Source organism: Gigantopelta aegis, chromosome 4 (assembly GCF_016097555.1).
Source record: "Gigantopelta aegis isolate Gae_Host chromosome 4, Gae_host_genome, whole genome shotgun sequence".
NCBI lineage: Eukaryota > Metazoa > Mollusca > Gastropoda > Neomphalida > Peltospiridae > Gigantopelta > Gigantopelta aegis.
Window position 1 is genome coordinate 85885630 of NC_054702.1, and position 16874 is coordinate 85902503.

At 31.5% G+C, this 16874-nt stretch overlaps 1 protein-coding gene across 6 annotated transcripts in view; it reads left to right on the top strand.

The window, feature by feature from the left end:
• The first annotated feature begins 31 nt into the window (after positions 1–31).
• Positions 32–16874, top strand: part of LOC121371286 (mitogen-activated protein kinase kinase kinase kinase 5-like) — a 66072-nt gene continuing 49229 nt past the window's right edge. For all 6 annotated transcript variants that reach the window (XM_041497064.1, XM_041497065.1, XM_041497066.1 and 3 more), the window contains exons 1-13: positions 32–218; positions 5295–5352; positions 5654–5744; positions 7737–7801; positions 10256–10359; positions 10720–10762; positions 12222–12294; positions 12716–12847; positions 13444–13506; positions 13703–13784; positions 14182–14289; positions 15059–15140; positions 15922–15947. In XM_041497064.1, coding sequence (XP_041352998.1) covers positions 129–218; positions 5295–5352; positions 5654–5744; positions 7737–7801; positions 10256–10359; positions 10720–10762; positions 12222–12294; positions 12716–12847; positions 13444–13506; positions 13703–13784; positions 14182–14289; positions 15059–15140; positions 15922–15947 — 1017 coding nt within the window. In that variant the 5' untranslated portion in view covers positions 32–128. The remainder of the gene's footprint in view (positions 219–5294; positions 5353–5653; positions 5745–7736; positions 7802–10255; positions 10360–10719; positions 10763–12221; positions 12295–12715; positions 12848–13443; positions 13507–13702; positions 13785–14181; positions 14290–15058; positions 15141–15921; positions 15948–16874) is intronic.

A 16874-nucleotide genomic window follows, 5' to 3' on the forward strand; every position in this document is an offset into this window, starting at 1 on the left:
TTGCGCATGTTCGGAAGCTGATGATCAACCCCCATTGAAAACAGAAAATCTATTCACAATGACAAGAGATCGTTGATTAATTGTGTAACTTACCACTATTGGTACTCTTCCAGTTGTTTATCAGAATAATGTCATTAGATATTCTTCGAAGAAATCCACAGGACGATTTCGAACTCATCCAAAGAGTGGGAAGTGGAACATACGGAGATGTTTATAAGGTTGTAATCCTGACAGTTCATTTGATCTGGGTTATTTGACAATTAGTTTTGATGCATGACGCATACTTATACTACTATTTTATTCAAAGAAATTTTTTGTCCTTAATGATTTTTTACTTTGTTAATTATTTTAGAAAAATATTTTTGATTGAAAATACCTGTATGAAATACTTTTTTTTCTTCTAAAAATAAAATTATTAAATACCCTAATCAATAGTCGCACACCTCACATTTTTTCTAACAATTGCAAGGTCACACGAACCAGTGATTTCACATTTATGCACTGTTGAAGAAATAACATTCCCTGATCCCAGGCCCTAATCTAGAATTGAAAAAGGAGAAGTGACTTCTCCTTTCCAAGAAGAAAGAGGAGAAGATTGATAAAACGCATGGATATTTATCGGTACATTTCGTAAAGTTTCGCCATGTTCCAAATTATACACTCTGTTATAATTGTTATATTTTAATATGAAATACTACTTCTTATGGTAATAAAATTTAAACAAAACAATTGTATGTTGAATTAATAACAATTTAAAGTAGTTGATAATGTGTTATGTTAAAATGAAAGTAATAATTAGTATTTTTTAGTATTACTAAAATGAATGTAGCCGACACTTGACTGGTCACAGCAAATGGCACGACATATGTCGATATACAGTCTGGCACCAAAGTAAAAACATGGACCGACAAGGTGCCACATTATAACTTAAGCTATGACACTAAACAAGTCGTGGTCTTGACGTCAGAAAACATCGCATTCTGAATCGCTACACAAGTTTTAGAGATTGCTACACAACAGTGATAGAAATAAGCATAATTTTTTACTAGTCCACCGGAGAAATATATCTACAAATCTACTTGTCCGCCAACATTTTCACTTATCTAAATATATGGTTTGTTTTATTCAAGTACAAGGATCAGGGCGAAAAATTTGGCCTTTTTCACGAGAATCCATGTGGATTCCCATTAAAGCAGTCCACGGAAATCCTCCTATTCTAAACATTTTCAGAGAACTTTATCAACAGTGTTAGTGTATAGAATTATGTGTCATATGCTACTAACTGTATATATGGATTAGTGTATGTAAAACAACCCTTACTTTTTACTGGAAAGAATAACCAATTTGTCAGTAACAGTGCATCCAAGTTTAAAGCAAAAAAACAACAAACAAACAAAAATGTTTTTTTACTAAAGTTTTTTTGTTGTTGTTGGTTCCATTTTTCTTTACAGTCAGGTTTTTTTTTACGTGTCTTACCAGTCCCAAGTTCAGCCAGCAAATGTTTGGCTAACGTTCGCGAACTAATTGATTGGTTCCCAACGTGGCCATTTGGTTTACTGTGAAGCGCATAAACTAGTCTAGCAGGCATTTTTCCGCTCGGTCTGGCTGAACGCAGCCCAGGTTACTTTTCGAAGATTGATTATTCGTAAACAGCGCATGGGATACTTTTGCCGATGTATTTTGCGCATTGGTTCAATGTTTGTATGGATATTACTTAAGTACATTTCCTCTACGGACAAAAATATTTATTGATTAAAAAGAGCATGTAATTCAAGGTTAGGAACATAATATCAGCGAACTAAAATAGAAAAGTTTGATGTATTACTAAATTTAACACACTACTGTCTATTATTATTATGTAAGAACTGAACAAACATGTTCCTTTCGGTTCTCTTCATTGGCAATTTGGTTCATAGAAATGGACCAACCACCGCTTGGCTCCAGGCCAGACTATTCTCGATAAACCTCTATGTTTAGAACATACACGGATTCAAATGTATGCTACGCTTTTGAAGCCAATTTAAACTGAAGCTTGATAAGGGGCCATCCATAATTTTCAACATTTTCACGAGTGTACAAACCATACGTGGGGGTTAAGGGGCCAGCGTACACTTTTTTTTGAAAATGAAAAATGTTGATCAACATTTTACATTTGGGGATGTACACTTGCGGGGTGTGTGTCAAAAGTGTACTCTTTGTACACTTGTGAAATTTTTGAAAATTATGGTTGGCCCCATACCAGACTTTTTTTAATTCTGTAACATTTTACTGACTGCTTATTCACAGGACTTAAATGGTAGCCCCATTCCCATGGCTAGTGATATTCAGTGTTGGGCTAGTAAATAATTACCATAACTAGCCCAACGACTAGTGAGGAAAAAACCTTGTCAAATGCTGCATTTACTTATTTTGTAAATATGAATATCCTGTCCCTTCTTTTCAACCCAGTCTAAGGATTTTTAAGCTCAATCTTCCTCTTTAGGTGACATATCTGATTATTACTCTTAGTAAAATTGTATTTATTTAAAGTAGGGCTAGTGAATTTTCAAACATGGCTAGCACATTTCTAAAATCACTGATCCCATGGCTAGTGGATTTTTATAAAATTCTAGAAGCCCTGATTCAATTTCATAAATTTGTGGAAATATTTCACGCGAATCCAAATAGATTCGGATGTTTTATCCTTGCGCGAATAGGATTCAGAGATTCGCGCAAATTTTTAGCCCTGAGGATGATGATTTTGACTGCTCAAAAAGAAACTGCATTGAAATTTTTTACTTGTCCACTGGACAACCACTGAGGTGCATTTTGTTTGTCCGAGCAGATTTTTACTTCTCACAACAAACAGATAAGTGCTTATTTCGAATGTTGCAAAATTTTAAAACATTAAACAGTAGTTGCTAATAAATTTTCTATTGATTTCACCTTCTCACTACTGCTAATAACTAACTTTCGGCAAAGAAAACGTTAATTTCACCAGCTAGATTAGGGCCTCCCTGATCCATTAACAGGTCTACATCTAAAGTATAAATTTGTAACATCATTTCTTGTTTCATCAGTTAAAAAGTAAATTTTCTCTATAATGTCACAAACAAGGGTCTAGACAATAATTATTGAACAAGTGACTGACTGTTTCTTACATTGTGCCAAAAGTGTGATCGGCTTAAAAACTTGTTTTGGCAAATTTGGCACTAGATATTGATAATAAATAGTGTACTATTATATACAACACTGAACCAATAAGTTAAGCTAATAATATTTGTTTTACATTGCAGTTTTGGGAAAATTTTAAATTTTAATGGTAGTTAATGGGCTACCAGGTATCTAAAATGTGGTAGCCCAGCAACATGTTATGGACAGAACCTTTGACGTTTTTATTAATTCAGTGTTCTCGCTGGGTGAAAATTAAAGGAGGGCGGCCATGCAGCACCACGCCCTTCAAAAAAAAGAAAAAAGCTTGGTTACCATATATCATTGTGTGTTGGTTGGTCAACTTTGTGGAAAGACATACTCATTATTTTGCCTCTCATTATTTGGTACAAAAAAGTTGATATTAAATACAAGCTGACTCATGTTGTGACAGTTGTCGGTGTAACATTCACGGGCAATTCCGGTTTTACTGAACCGATCAAAGTTGTAATATTATTATTTTAATAAAGATTTCAAGATGTACACTCATGTCACCTTAGTCTGTGTGACACAAAAGTCTGCGCACGTTAATGACGTTACATTACGTCTTGAAACAAGTGTCAGGGTATGTTTGTAAACAAACAAACAACGTTAATTTAATTCACAAAATCATTGTTAAAACAACACATCTTGATTGTGAATATATGTATAAAACTGGTTGATAACACTTTTATTGAAAAAAACTGAATTAATGCACTCAACACATTTTATTTACGGTTATATGGCATCAGACATGGTTACGGACCACACAGATATTAAGAGAGGAAACCCGCTGTCGCCACTTCATGGGCTACTCTTTTCGATTAACACCAAGGGGTCTTTTATATGCACCATCCCACAGACAGGATAGTACATACCACAGACTTTGTTACACCAGTTGTGAAGCACTGGCTGGAACGAGAAATAGCCCAACGGGTCCACTGACAGGGATCGATCCTAGATCGACCGCGCATCAAGTGAATGCTTTACTACTGGGCTACATCCCGCCCTTTATTGTGGAAGGAGGTCCGATTGTTACAAAATGCTACCCGAGGGAGGGGGTATTAAAAATATGAGTTTTGCATTTTGTTTTGCTGAATGGCCACAAAGATCAACAAAGGACCATTCAACATTAACATAATACTGAATCGGACAATTGTTATCACCTCAATTTTTCAGGACCACCCCCCCCCCCCCCCCTCCTCCACATAACCCCCTCCCACCTACCACACACACACAAAGCATATGCAATAATCTAAGGGCAATCCAATGTAATTATATTTAAAATTTTGTTTTGCTTTCCATGAAGAAAGCTAGCAGGAAAATAAATAATACTAGGTAATAATGCTAACTTTTAAAAATGTTTTTACCTTGTGAATGAATACCCCAGCATAAAAAAAATAGCATAGTGAGGGATGGGGGAAAAAAGTATAAAATGTCATCTGCAACGATGCTATTTTTAAACCAAAAGTAACTCATCCCTGTATGAACTTGCCCTACCGTAATGTTGATTGGTTGTAAAGTTATGATACATTTTATTTCCCCTACCCATAAATATTTGATAAGAATTTGTCCTTACCTCATTCAGGAAACATTTTTTATGGTAAATTGCACTGCAATTCACTACACAAGTTTCAGAGATTACAACACAATTTTAAAACATTAAAACAGTAGTTGCTAATAAATTTTAAATAGACTAGAAATATCACAAATTAAGATTTTGTAAATAAAATGTTCACTGTCATTATGTTTATGGAGTGATATCTACTAAAAAGCTCTCCTTACAGAAGTCTTTCACATTAATTTATTAACTGTAGCCATAGTGTTATTAATAATTTAAAAAAAAAAAAGAATATATTTTACTCACCCAGGTGATACAGTTACAGCTCAGGCTCATGAACTTTATAGTAAAGTGGGTGTAGTATAAATTTATATTTTAAGCAAAATATGATTCCAACATTCAGGGGCTCAAGTGGATATTGCTGCATATCTAAATGAAAAAGCAAAACATTCAGTTTTGAATTAGAATTAAAATTTGTTAACCTTCTGTAATCTTTCTTTGTCTTTTGAATACAACCAGATACATTTTATTGTAAAATCTGTTTCTCATTTTTGTTGTTTTGTAGGCACGGGACTTGAATTCAGGCGAGCTGGCAGCCATTAAAGTGATTAAACTTGAGCCAGGTACACATATAATAGTAATAGTCTCATTGTGCAGTGTTATTTGTTTGATTTAATAAACAATTTCTACGGCCAAAGAAAAAAATATGTTTGTTTACAGTTTGGGATATTGAGTGCAGATTTAATATACCATAATGTTCATATTTTAAGGAGTTAATGAGGTAAACGCCCTCTGTAAACCCTTTAATAAATTTTGAAATGTTCATTATGATATTTGTATTTGTTTAATATATATCTGTAAGTTTTATTAAGTATTTATTGAATATTTATGTAATGAACTCTTAACATTTTAAATATTTTGTAGGTGATGATTTTGCTGTGATTCAACAGGAAATTATGATGATGAAAGATTGTAAACATCCAAACATTGTGGCTTATTATGGAAGTTATCTCAGGTATGTTGTCATATGTGCAAGTCTGTGTATGTACACTCATGTCACCTTAGTCTGTGCGGCACAAAAGTTTGCGCACGTCAATTACATTACATTACGCCTTGAAACAAGTGTTGGTGTATGTTTGTAAACAAACAAACAACGTTAATTTAATTCATAAAACAATGGTTAAAACAACATAACTTGATTGTGAACATATCTGTAAAACTGATAGATAACAATTTGATTGAAAAAATCTTAATTAATGCACTAAAAGTATATTTTTGCCAGCCTCGATCAATATGTTTTTGTATCACCTGTCAACACATGTCTGTCGATGCTGTAATGATCAACCTTGTATATCAACTTACACATGTTTACATAGAAGCTTCAATACATACCTTATTGTAATTTATGAATCGATGAATGAAATAAATGTTTTATTTTATCTGTTAACGTAAACATCCAAGCATACTTTGAATTTCCCTCCAAGTGACATAATGCAAAATGGCTGCACACAGATTTTTAAGCCTGCACTTATAGCATTTTAGCTATAGTCTTGTTTCAAAATTATTATTGATTGTCCTATATGTCTAACAAACACTATTTATGTTCATTTACACAGTTAATAACAGACAACTTTTGTTGAATAATGATCAAAAATTTTGAAATCGGCTTTTAATATCTTGTCATTTTGTGTTGTCCAAACTAAGGATCATGGAACACCATTTATATTTATCTCATTTGCATAATCTAATTTTTTCTGAAACAGACTATAACAGGAAGTGTTTGTTGTTTAGAACTTACAACAAGTCGGATTCATTATTTGTTTGCTATTTCTGTAAATATTAGTGACAGAAGTATTGTTTTAATGTTTGCTGTGCAGATTTATGTGCCATCGTGCAGGCCAGTAAATACAGGGGGGGGTCCCACTAAAAATGCACTCATTACTTGAGTTTAAAAAACATTAAAATTAAAATAACTTTCAGTAGTAACATGTTTATTGTTCCATTGTACTGTGGCGGTGAAACAAATATTTTTAAAGAAAGATTTTAACTTAAAAAATATAACACAAATGCTTAGGTGTGCAGACTTAGGTGCCACCAGTGTAACTGTAAGGATTTTTTTTTATCCACTTGTTATACAAAATAAGAATTGTACACATTGTTTATAGTTCAAGTAAGCTATTATTATGTAATATTGACTGAGAGGAAGAGGCAACACAGATTATATATGATGTATTGATTGTCCAATGGTCTCTCCCCTAGATATTTATTAATACAACTACCTCAGAGGATTGGCCAAACAAATAGATATTCTTTGTGAAATGCAGAACAACATCAACTATATAGATAACATTCCAAATTATATTCTGAATAATTTCCCACCCTAGCTTCAATTTATGGAACATTTTGTTATTAAACATTATAAATACCCAGGGCTAGCTATGGGTGAGCAGAAAACTGCCAAATTATACATTAATCTTCAAAAAATATAGAATCCTAGTTATTTTCTAACAAAATACCACTTATTACAGGAATTTATTTTGCCAAAATTAAAATAAAATTTGCCATTTGTTCTTAAAATTAGCAACTGGCACATTTGGCGAGTACCCTGATACCACATCTATAAGTTGTTTCAAGAAAAATCTAAAAACATGAGATTTGGTAGTCCATGCATATGAGGGTAAAAGAAAGCTACAAATACTGCATCACAGACCTAAATTAGGAATAAGTGATCTAAATGGCTACAAATTTTTATATGCTTCATTGAAAACATATCTAATTTGTCATTATGTTGAAGAATATGAACATTTCCTGTTATTTTACAACTTCTACAACAGAGAGCACCAGACAAACTTAGCTAAGTTATATCATATCATATCAACACCATATTATTATTTAATGTTACAAGAAAATAGTTTAATTTTCGAAACAGTTGAACATTTTATCGTTAAACTACTATACGGTACATTTTAGATTTTATAGAGTTTTCAAATTTACTTTTTCAATTCAGGAGAGAAAAACTTTGGATTGCCATGGAGTTTTGCGGTGGAGGTTCTATGCAAGACATCTATCACAGTATGTGTTTCTGTGTTGTGATATGTTTACTGCTATATTATTGCTTGCGTTCAGCTGTGCTTTTATGGCATTTGTCTCAGTAACTACTGTAAAATACTTTATTTTGGCATGGAATTTATTTTAGTGTTTGAATAAAATTTGTGAAAATAAATTCCACACGAAATTAAAGACTGATAAAAATTAGACATTAACCTTTAGACTGCTGGATGAATTTTTGACAAAAACCATGTTGAATGGGTATAAGTTTATAATTTTTATTCACATATGTTCACTTAAATGTTTTATAAATACATAAAATAAAGTTCATATTTGAATCGGGTAAGTATTATTTTTGTGTATTTTTCTAACTTTTATGATATTTTAGATCATTTAATGTTGATTAAAATTAGGCAAAAAATTGAAAAAGTCGCTTTTACTTACTGGCATTTGTAGCCAGCTGTCTGGTATTTATGTCCATTATTTCCAATAACAGTGGCTTTCTGACCAGATATATTTTTAAAAACGAACTCCGATTCATATGATATCCCAATATTTCGTCATTGTTGTCAAGCGAAAATATTTGCCGAAAAACATGTTTTCAACTCAAAATTCCAAGGTATTTTTTATTGAAAAAAAAATATCTAAAGACACAGGAAGCTGAGTTCCGTTTCCTTTTAATAAATCATATCCGGTAAGTGTCGTGTGCAAAACAGTGGAAAATATGAATTGGGTAATGCACTGTATATAGTGTACAGTATGTCGATTGGCGAGACGTCGAATGAAATATCTCACTTGCAGTAGTCAGAAGTTAAAAAAAAAAAAAAAGACCAAACAAAAGTAGTATCGTTCAATCAGTCCCAAGACCTCGTTAGTTTCTGTTGCATGGGACTAGTAGTAACAATGCAACATTTAAAAATAAAAATAAAAATTAAATACATAAGTACAGACAATATATTATAAGATAATAAACAATACTACAAATTGTATAGTTTTCTTTCGTAAGTGCTGGCGATGAAAGCAACACATGTTTAAAAAATGGAAGTAAACATCATAGTATGTTAAAATGTGGAAGTGAAAAAAAATCTGGGGTGGGCTTGTACAGCGACACACTATTCGTAGTTCATAGAGGGTCTTCACATCAAAGATTTTGCCTCTTAGTCAATCAAACTCCATACTGAGCAAGTATTTTGATAGTAATAAATATTGTTTAAATCAAACTTGAGCTAGCATTACGCCTTCAAATTTCGTTTTGTTTTTGGGTTAAAATTATTGACATCAGTACCGGTACTTCAGGGTTTTTTTTTTTTTCAGGGGAAGAGATGGGGAATTCACGAAAATAAATTATCACGAACAGACTCATTTTCATTAAAAATCGCGAAAATTTGTCCCTGTGAAAAGTATTTTACAGTACCATATGAAAACAAGACAATTGTTTTTTGTATTTCATAGCATTAGTTTATAACTTAGACTTGCCCGAGACAGAGTATATATACTGATGAAAATAGATAAAGTTACATATGCTATTTAAAACTAAATTTAATTCACTACTAGAAAAGTCATATCTGTATATTGTACAGAGATATCATGTGGGACTGAATGTCAGTACTGTCAGACTGACTGACAGTAATATGGTTAACTTCCTGATACTGTAGATGGGGGTTTTAGTGACAGTTAATATTTACTGTTACTATTTATGTGTTTCCTTATTTTTTTCCATCAGTATACTAGTATACACAACATGTATGTTAAAAGGTCTTCAGCATAACCTATTTACATTAAATATTACATATAGGTATATATTTAATGGTCAATTGCAATATTTTAGAAATATATACTGTATATTTATACTGTACCACTGTTTTTTTCTTTCTGGGTTATATTTGTTGAATCTGTGAAAATGTCCATCACAGGTAAATTTGAAAAGAGTGGCAACCTCGAGCTATACCATTATTTTTTTATACTGTGCTACCCCTGATATATATATATGCAGTTCAGGTGCCCTGGTAATTTAAATATCTTAATCTTTTATTCTTTACAAGATGAATCTTCTCTTTCTTGATACCTAATCAGCCATGATACTCAATATTATGTGATTTTCATGTTTTCACTGAAACATTTTATGGGTAACACTTTCGGTACTCCGATAATATTTCCACATTTTAGGTAACTGGATAGTTAGTTCATTTTCTTTTTACCTACATGTAGATAACCAGTGAATAATTTTGTGTAGTCGGTGAACTACCTAACTGATTTATTGTTAAGATAATCATTTTCCATTTAACTACTAATATGCTGCACATCATGTGTCCAACTGTCTAGATCTGTTTGCAACTTTTAATTTTAGAATGATTTTAAAGTTGCGTAATAGACATACAAATAGAATGACAGTTTGTATGAATATTGTGTTCTGTACTCCTGAAAATTTAACATTATTACTTAATCAGACTTGTATGGACTATTTGTATGTGATTTTAGTAACTGGGCCATTGCAAGAGCTACAGATTGCTTTCCTGTGCAGGGAGACTCTCAGAGGCTTAAGATATCTTCACAGCAAAAACAAAATGCATAGAGATATCAAGGTATGGATTTTATTTGTACGATTTAAAGGAAAAAATTACAAAAGATTTATTTTTTATTACAGTAGTTAAATGAGTACCTTGTATTAGTATCTATATCAAATTTGTTCAAGACATATTTCTGGGTTTCTGGGATTTTTATTTTTTATTTTATGTTTTATTATTAATTGTTGTTTTTATTTAGTATGACATTCTTGATTGAGGAAACTTATTATTTTAGGTATAGTTAATTTTTATTTTTATTTTTTTTAAAGCTGTCGGTCATCATTTCTTGTTTTGATGTAATTAAAATTTTATTCTGTTTAGTATTCAGAGTTAATACACATCTCTTAGATTATTAAATAAATGATGTTTTATTCACAGGGTGCTAATATTCTGCTGACTGACGAAGGGGACGTCAAATTAGGTAAGAATATTTAGTTTCATTACCTGTTTGCTGTTTCATTGAAAGCTTCTAACATGTGTATTTTATATTTCTCATCTCTATGCTGTGTACATTATTATGTAAATATCTATTACACTGATTGATTTAAAAAAAGCAAAGCAAATGCTGACCAAAATAGTGTTTATTGGGCAAAAATCTCAAGGAATTCAGTTTTAACTTAGGATTTAAGTATCACTGGTCTACTTTTTATGTGCCTGTTGATGATGGGTCATATTATGGTATGGCATTGTTCATCTGTTAGCCTTTTCTTGTATTGATCGTATCTTGCATACAGGACCATCAAACCTCACATGTAGGAACAACTTGGGATGGCAGTGTGTCGCATACTATTACTAGGTCACGGTGACCTGCTTTTAACAGTCTACTACACGTAACAGTAAATTCTTGTCTGGACCATATTTTGCATACAGATGCATACAGGACATCAAACCTCACATACATGTAGGAACAACTTGGAATGGGGGTGTGTCACATACTATTACTAGGTCACTGTGATCTACTTTTCACGGTATACTGCACATACAAGTAAATCCTTGTCCGCATCATATCTTGCATACAGATACATACAGGATCATCAAACCTCACATGTAGGAACAACTTGGGATGGTGGAATTTCCCTTTCTAATAAATAACAATAACTTCATTAATCAGCACCTTCTCCAATGGATACAGTATTATCAGTAGTTGGTCCAAAACAAACTGTTCATCCATCCCATTGCAAATATTTCACATAATTTTAATTGAATCGTACCCATAACATATTCATTAATATTTATGGTTTTCCATCAAAATCCTGGCGGACATATCATGTACCTCACCAGTACTGTTGTTAGATGTTAATATCAATACTAATGGCAAACGTTTTTGTTAATCATTACATCAGTTTATTTATTTGCTTCAACAAGTAGTTTCACATGTTGATTGAATTATGTTGTTGATCATTGTGTAATTTCCTTCTAAAACGAAAGCATTGCATACTTAAAACTAAATACTTAAGGAGGAAGGAAATGTTTTATTTAACAACGCACTCAACACGGTTATGTGGCGTCGAATATATAGTTAAAGACCACACAGATATTGAGAGAGGAAACCCACTGTCGCCATTTCATGGACTACTCTTTTTGATTATCAGCAAGGTATCTTTTCTTTGCACCATCCCACAGACAGAATAGTACATACCACAGCCTTTGTTACACCAGTTGTGGATCACTGGCTGGAACGAGAAATAGCCCAATGGGTCCACCAACGGGAATTGATCCTAGATTAATCATGCATGAGGCAAGCGATGTACCACTGAGCTACGTCTTGCCCTCAAACACTTAAGAATTGTTAAGCTTGATTAAAGATTACTTGTTAAATCTTATTGTTTGCAGTGTGATTTTATTCAACTTAAATAATGACATTGTCTTTTTTGTTTCAGCTGACTTTGGTGTGTCTGCCCAGATAACAGCTACAATGTGCAAAAGAAAATCTTTCATAGGAACACCCTATTGGTAAGAAAAACATTTGTAGGACTAATAATTTTCATAACTATTTAATATATTTTTAGGGGGGATTTTATTTTACTGTTATTAAGTTTAATTTAAAGATGTTATTTATTGAGGTGAAAGAATACCGATCATTTTAGAGAAATGGTAAAAAAACCCACAAAACACATGTTGAAACAAGCATATTTCGAAAGTATAATCCTTTAGAGAAATGTGAGTATTGTATACACAATAATTACCATCAAATATGTACATAGCAGTTCACAAACAGCACTAGGGATCAGATGTGCAATTTCACATACAAATGTTTAGGTATACTTTCTTTTGATCATTAGCTTTGGTTGCCTGTTTAAAATTAATTAATCTAAATGAGCGAAGACTTTAGATCCTTGTATGCTACATATGTTTGATATTTCACTGTATTCAGGATGGCCCCTGAAGTAGCAGCAGTTGAAAGGAAAGGAGGTTACAACCAACAGTGTGATATCTGGGCTGTTGGTATAACAGCCATTGAATTTGCAGAGTTGCAGCCACCTATGTTTGACTTGCATCCGATGAGGTGGGTTTTTCTTGAATATTTTCTATTGGTCACATGCATTCATAATGAAATAAACTTCGAATCATGATTCAGCAAACATGGCTAAAATCTGAGGTGAAATACAGGTCTGAGTGAAGGTTTTAACCCTTGATCTAGTTTTGGTAATAAACCAGTGTTATAAAATCAGAAACTAAAAACAAAAACAGTCATCCTCTCTCTATCTCTAAATAAAAAAACTGTCTTGAGTACGTAATTAAATAAAACATTTCATTCTTACTTTCTGTCTCTGTTCTCTCTGTCTCTCTCTCTCTCTGTCTCTCTCTCTCTCTGTTTAAATTTGTATATTTGCAGACATATAGCTTTTCATAAGAAGTATACAGTTATTCTCTATATATAATTTGGATATATGAATTATATTTGTGATTTCGCAGTTAATTTTGTTTTAACTTTCAACCAATGAATGTAGAGACTGCTGAAACCTCATCCCATATAGTTTATTATTTGAGTTTAATAAATAATACCTTTATTGTATTATTTAATTTTACTGTTGATATATTTCCATGTTTAATGATATTTAACTTCAGTATTTAATCTATATTTTAATATTGCATTTTCAGAGCACTGTTTTTGATGTCAAAAAGTGGATTTAAGCCTCCACAACTCAAGGATAAAAACAAATGGTAAATAATATTTATTTATTTATGCTTTATTTGCAAGATGGCAGAATAATCTTCAGTTTATTTATTCATTACTGCACACACGTTAGCCAAGAGATAATCGTAAATTTAAGGTATTTAATTAAAAAATATATCTTTGTTAAATTGAACTAATCTTTGCTGGATTCATATTAATTACTTTTCTATTTTGTTCTTTCAGGAGTCCCGTTTTTCAACATTTTGTGAAAGTTTCTCTAACAAAAAATCCAAAGCGAAGGCCATCAGCTAGTAAACTACTAGAAGTAAGTGTTTACCAGTCCATAATTATGTTGGGGTTTTTTCTTGTTTTTTTAAAGTACAAGTGTTTTATAATCTTTAATAAGCAAAGAGAACCTATTAGCTATTTATAGTTTCATTATATGAAGAAATGCATCTGAAATTTAAAACTCGTGCATATTGCATTTTATATTTGCATTCTTGTCAAGTTATTTCTTGTAGGAAGAGTAGAATGAATATAGACTATTCTTCCTAAAGGAGTTGTTTTAAAACTTGTTTATTTCTATTGGCATCAAAATTGGCACTGAATTATAAATGAACAATACTAATAATCTGATATATTTTATTGCTAGATTTGTTAATAAATGGAAAATAGTGATAGAAACATTAATATCTCTGTACTTTATTATAATTTTTTTTCAGCATCCATTCTTTCAAGGTGACATAACTCGCCGATTGACCAAAGACCTACTGGAAAAGTCGCGAAATCCTCCTCATCACTTTGACACTGTTGAGACAGATGACGAAGGAGTATGATATTTTATTATCCACACGGTTCAACATAACCGATTTAATAAAAACCATAAGAATCACAAGTGTAATAACAAGTAATCACATTACAAATGTGTCGTCATTTTAACTTTATTTTGTTTTGTCATTGGTTGGTGATTTGATGTAAATTTTCAATAAATGGAAGATAACGTCACTTACCAAAATGACGTCATTTCGTCATCTCTTTCGAGTTACATTTGAAATATTTTAGCGCGGTTCTCATTATTAAAACTTTTTAAATAATAATATGGATAATGATGACATCATTTCATCATCATTTTGGCATAGTTCTCATTATTCAAAAAACTAAATTCATAATAATATGGATAAGAAAGAAATTATTACACTTGCATGTGAGTTGCATTAATTTTACGAAACTTGGTCAACATTTTTTTTTTTTTTTAATTTATAATTTATTTACTTTTTTAATTTCAGCTATACTGGTTGTGTATGTTTTTAGCTTTGCTTGGGTGTTTAGTTGGCTCAAAATCTTGTTTCCTTCACAGATTATTTAATAAGACTAATTTATTAGTGTGATTTATTTTGTACTCTTAGGCATTTTATGGAAATCTGCAGATTTAAATGCCTAAAATACATTTTCAAAATATAAATGAACATTACCATATTTGATGTGAACTGCATAATAAAAATTTTAATACATAATTATTGTTATTGAAAAATAATGTTTGATACAACTACCTACCATGGTTTTATATATCTAATCTGTTATCTAAATTATCATCTTTAGTTTCTTGAAGATGTGCCAAGAAGGATATCTTCCAAGAAAACAGCCAGACAAAGTCAGGCAACCAACAGTATTGAATTAACAGGTAAATTTGACTTATGTTCACTATTTAATATTTATTTACTGTAAATCCTTGAACAGCTTCTATTCAAGGCAGGATTCTGTTTTCTCATGCAAAAGTTTTAAACAAAGTCAAACACCTATCTCACATTCTTTTGCTTAGAGATTGTGTGATATTGAAGGTATACAATTATTATATGAACAAACTTTCCTGTTCTAGCCATGTATCTAAGCTTTTTGTATCATTAAACAGAAGTGACCATAATTTGATTAATTTACATTGTTGAGGACAGGTAATGTATCTATAAAAGAGAAAACACTCCAAGTTTGCGAAGTTATAAAATTCTGAAAGTATGATGTTATATGATAAAAACATCAGTCCATTGAAACTTGTATATATTGTGCTTTATAAACAAGTGTTAAACATTAATTAAACAGTAAAAGATAATTTTGATACTTCATAATTCAGTACAAAATTGATGTCCTTGAATAATCTTGCTACATGTGTTTAAATAATTTACAAAGTTACTCATTTTGAGTCATTGCATTATTGGTCATCTTTTTCTTTGGTGTATCAAATGTTTTATAATATATTTGTATATAATAATGCCTTGTATTCTACAACCATTTTTTAGTTTTATTTCATTGAGGTCAAACAGCAAATTGCCTTCAACTCAGATGTTTTGCTTATTGACATTGTGTGGTGTCTAAAACATACACTATGATAGGTAATATTAAAAATAAGCTTCTGTGTCAAATAATTTTGTTTAATTGTTGAATAATAATACTTTTATATTTTTTCACAGTGAATATGAATTTTGAGGCTGCTAAGGTAGGTGCAAAAATATTTTCAGAATGTTTTTATTTATTTTTTGCATATTGATTATAAAGTATAATGCTACTTTATACTGTTGATTAATTATACTGCTACAAGCATGTGAATCCTGTATATTACTACCCAAGCTTGAAACTGTCAGGTTACGCTTATTTCTAAGTATTTCTATTGATGAATTTTTAAAACAGTGGCACGAAACTAACAATATTCAGTTTAAATTAGATACTAAAACCACATGTACTAACTGTATGATATATTTTTCCTGTAGCTCCTCAAGGCAGGCTTTTATTCCATCTTTGTTTTGATCAGTAATTCTACAAGCATGTTTAAAAGAAATTTTTATCTTAAAAAAATATGTCCATGGACTGGAGTGGACGGTACCTTCTGAGGTACATAAGCTTAAAAGTCTGGGCCCCGTTCCATGAAGCGATCTTAGCTCTAAGATCACCTTAATTGCATAACTACCTAATGCACTTAAGGTGATCATAGCGCTAAGATCGCTTCATGGAACGGGGCCTTGGTTAATAGTATTGGTCATGTCTTCCATACAGCTTATTAATAGCTTTTTAACTTTTCTCTCTTTTTTTTAAATATTTATGTTAATAGAAAATAGTTACCTGTAGTCATGCACAGATTTATTGCTTATTTTTAACATTCATATACTTTTAGACTGGAATAGTGCACAGATGACTTATTTCTAGCATCAAAATAAGTGGAGAATGGTCGTTCAGGTTGACAAGTAAATCGAGAATGGTCCTTTGTTCTTCACTAAATCTTATTAAACGACAACTGCACAACATATATCATTTGAGTGTTATCAGGGAACATTTTGTTTTCAAAATCTTGATGAGCAATATTTCTTATCAATTGAAAATTGATTAGCAACTACAGTTTAATCTATTAAAATTGTGTAGTGATCTCTGA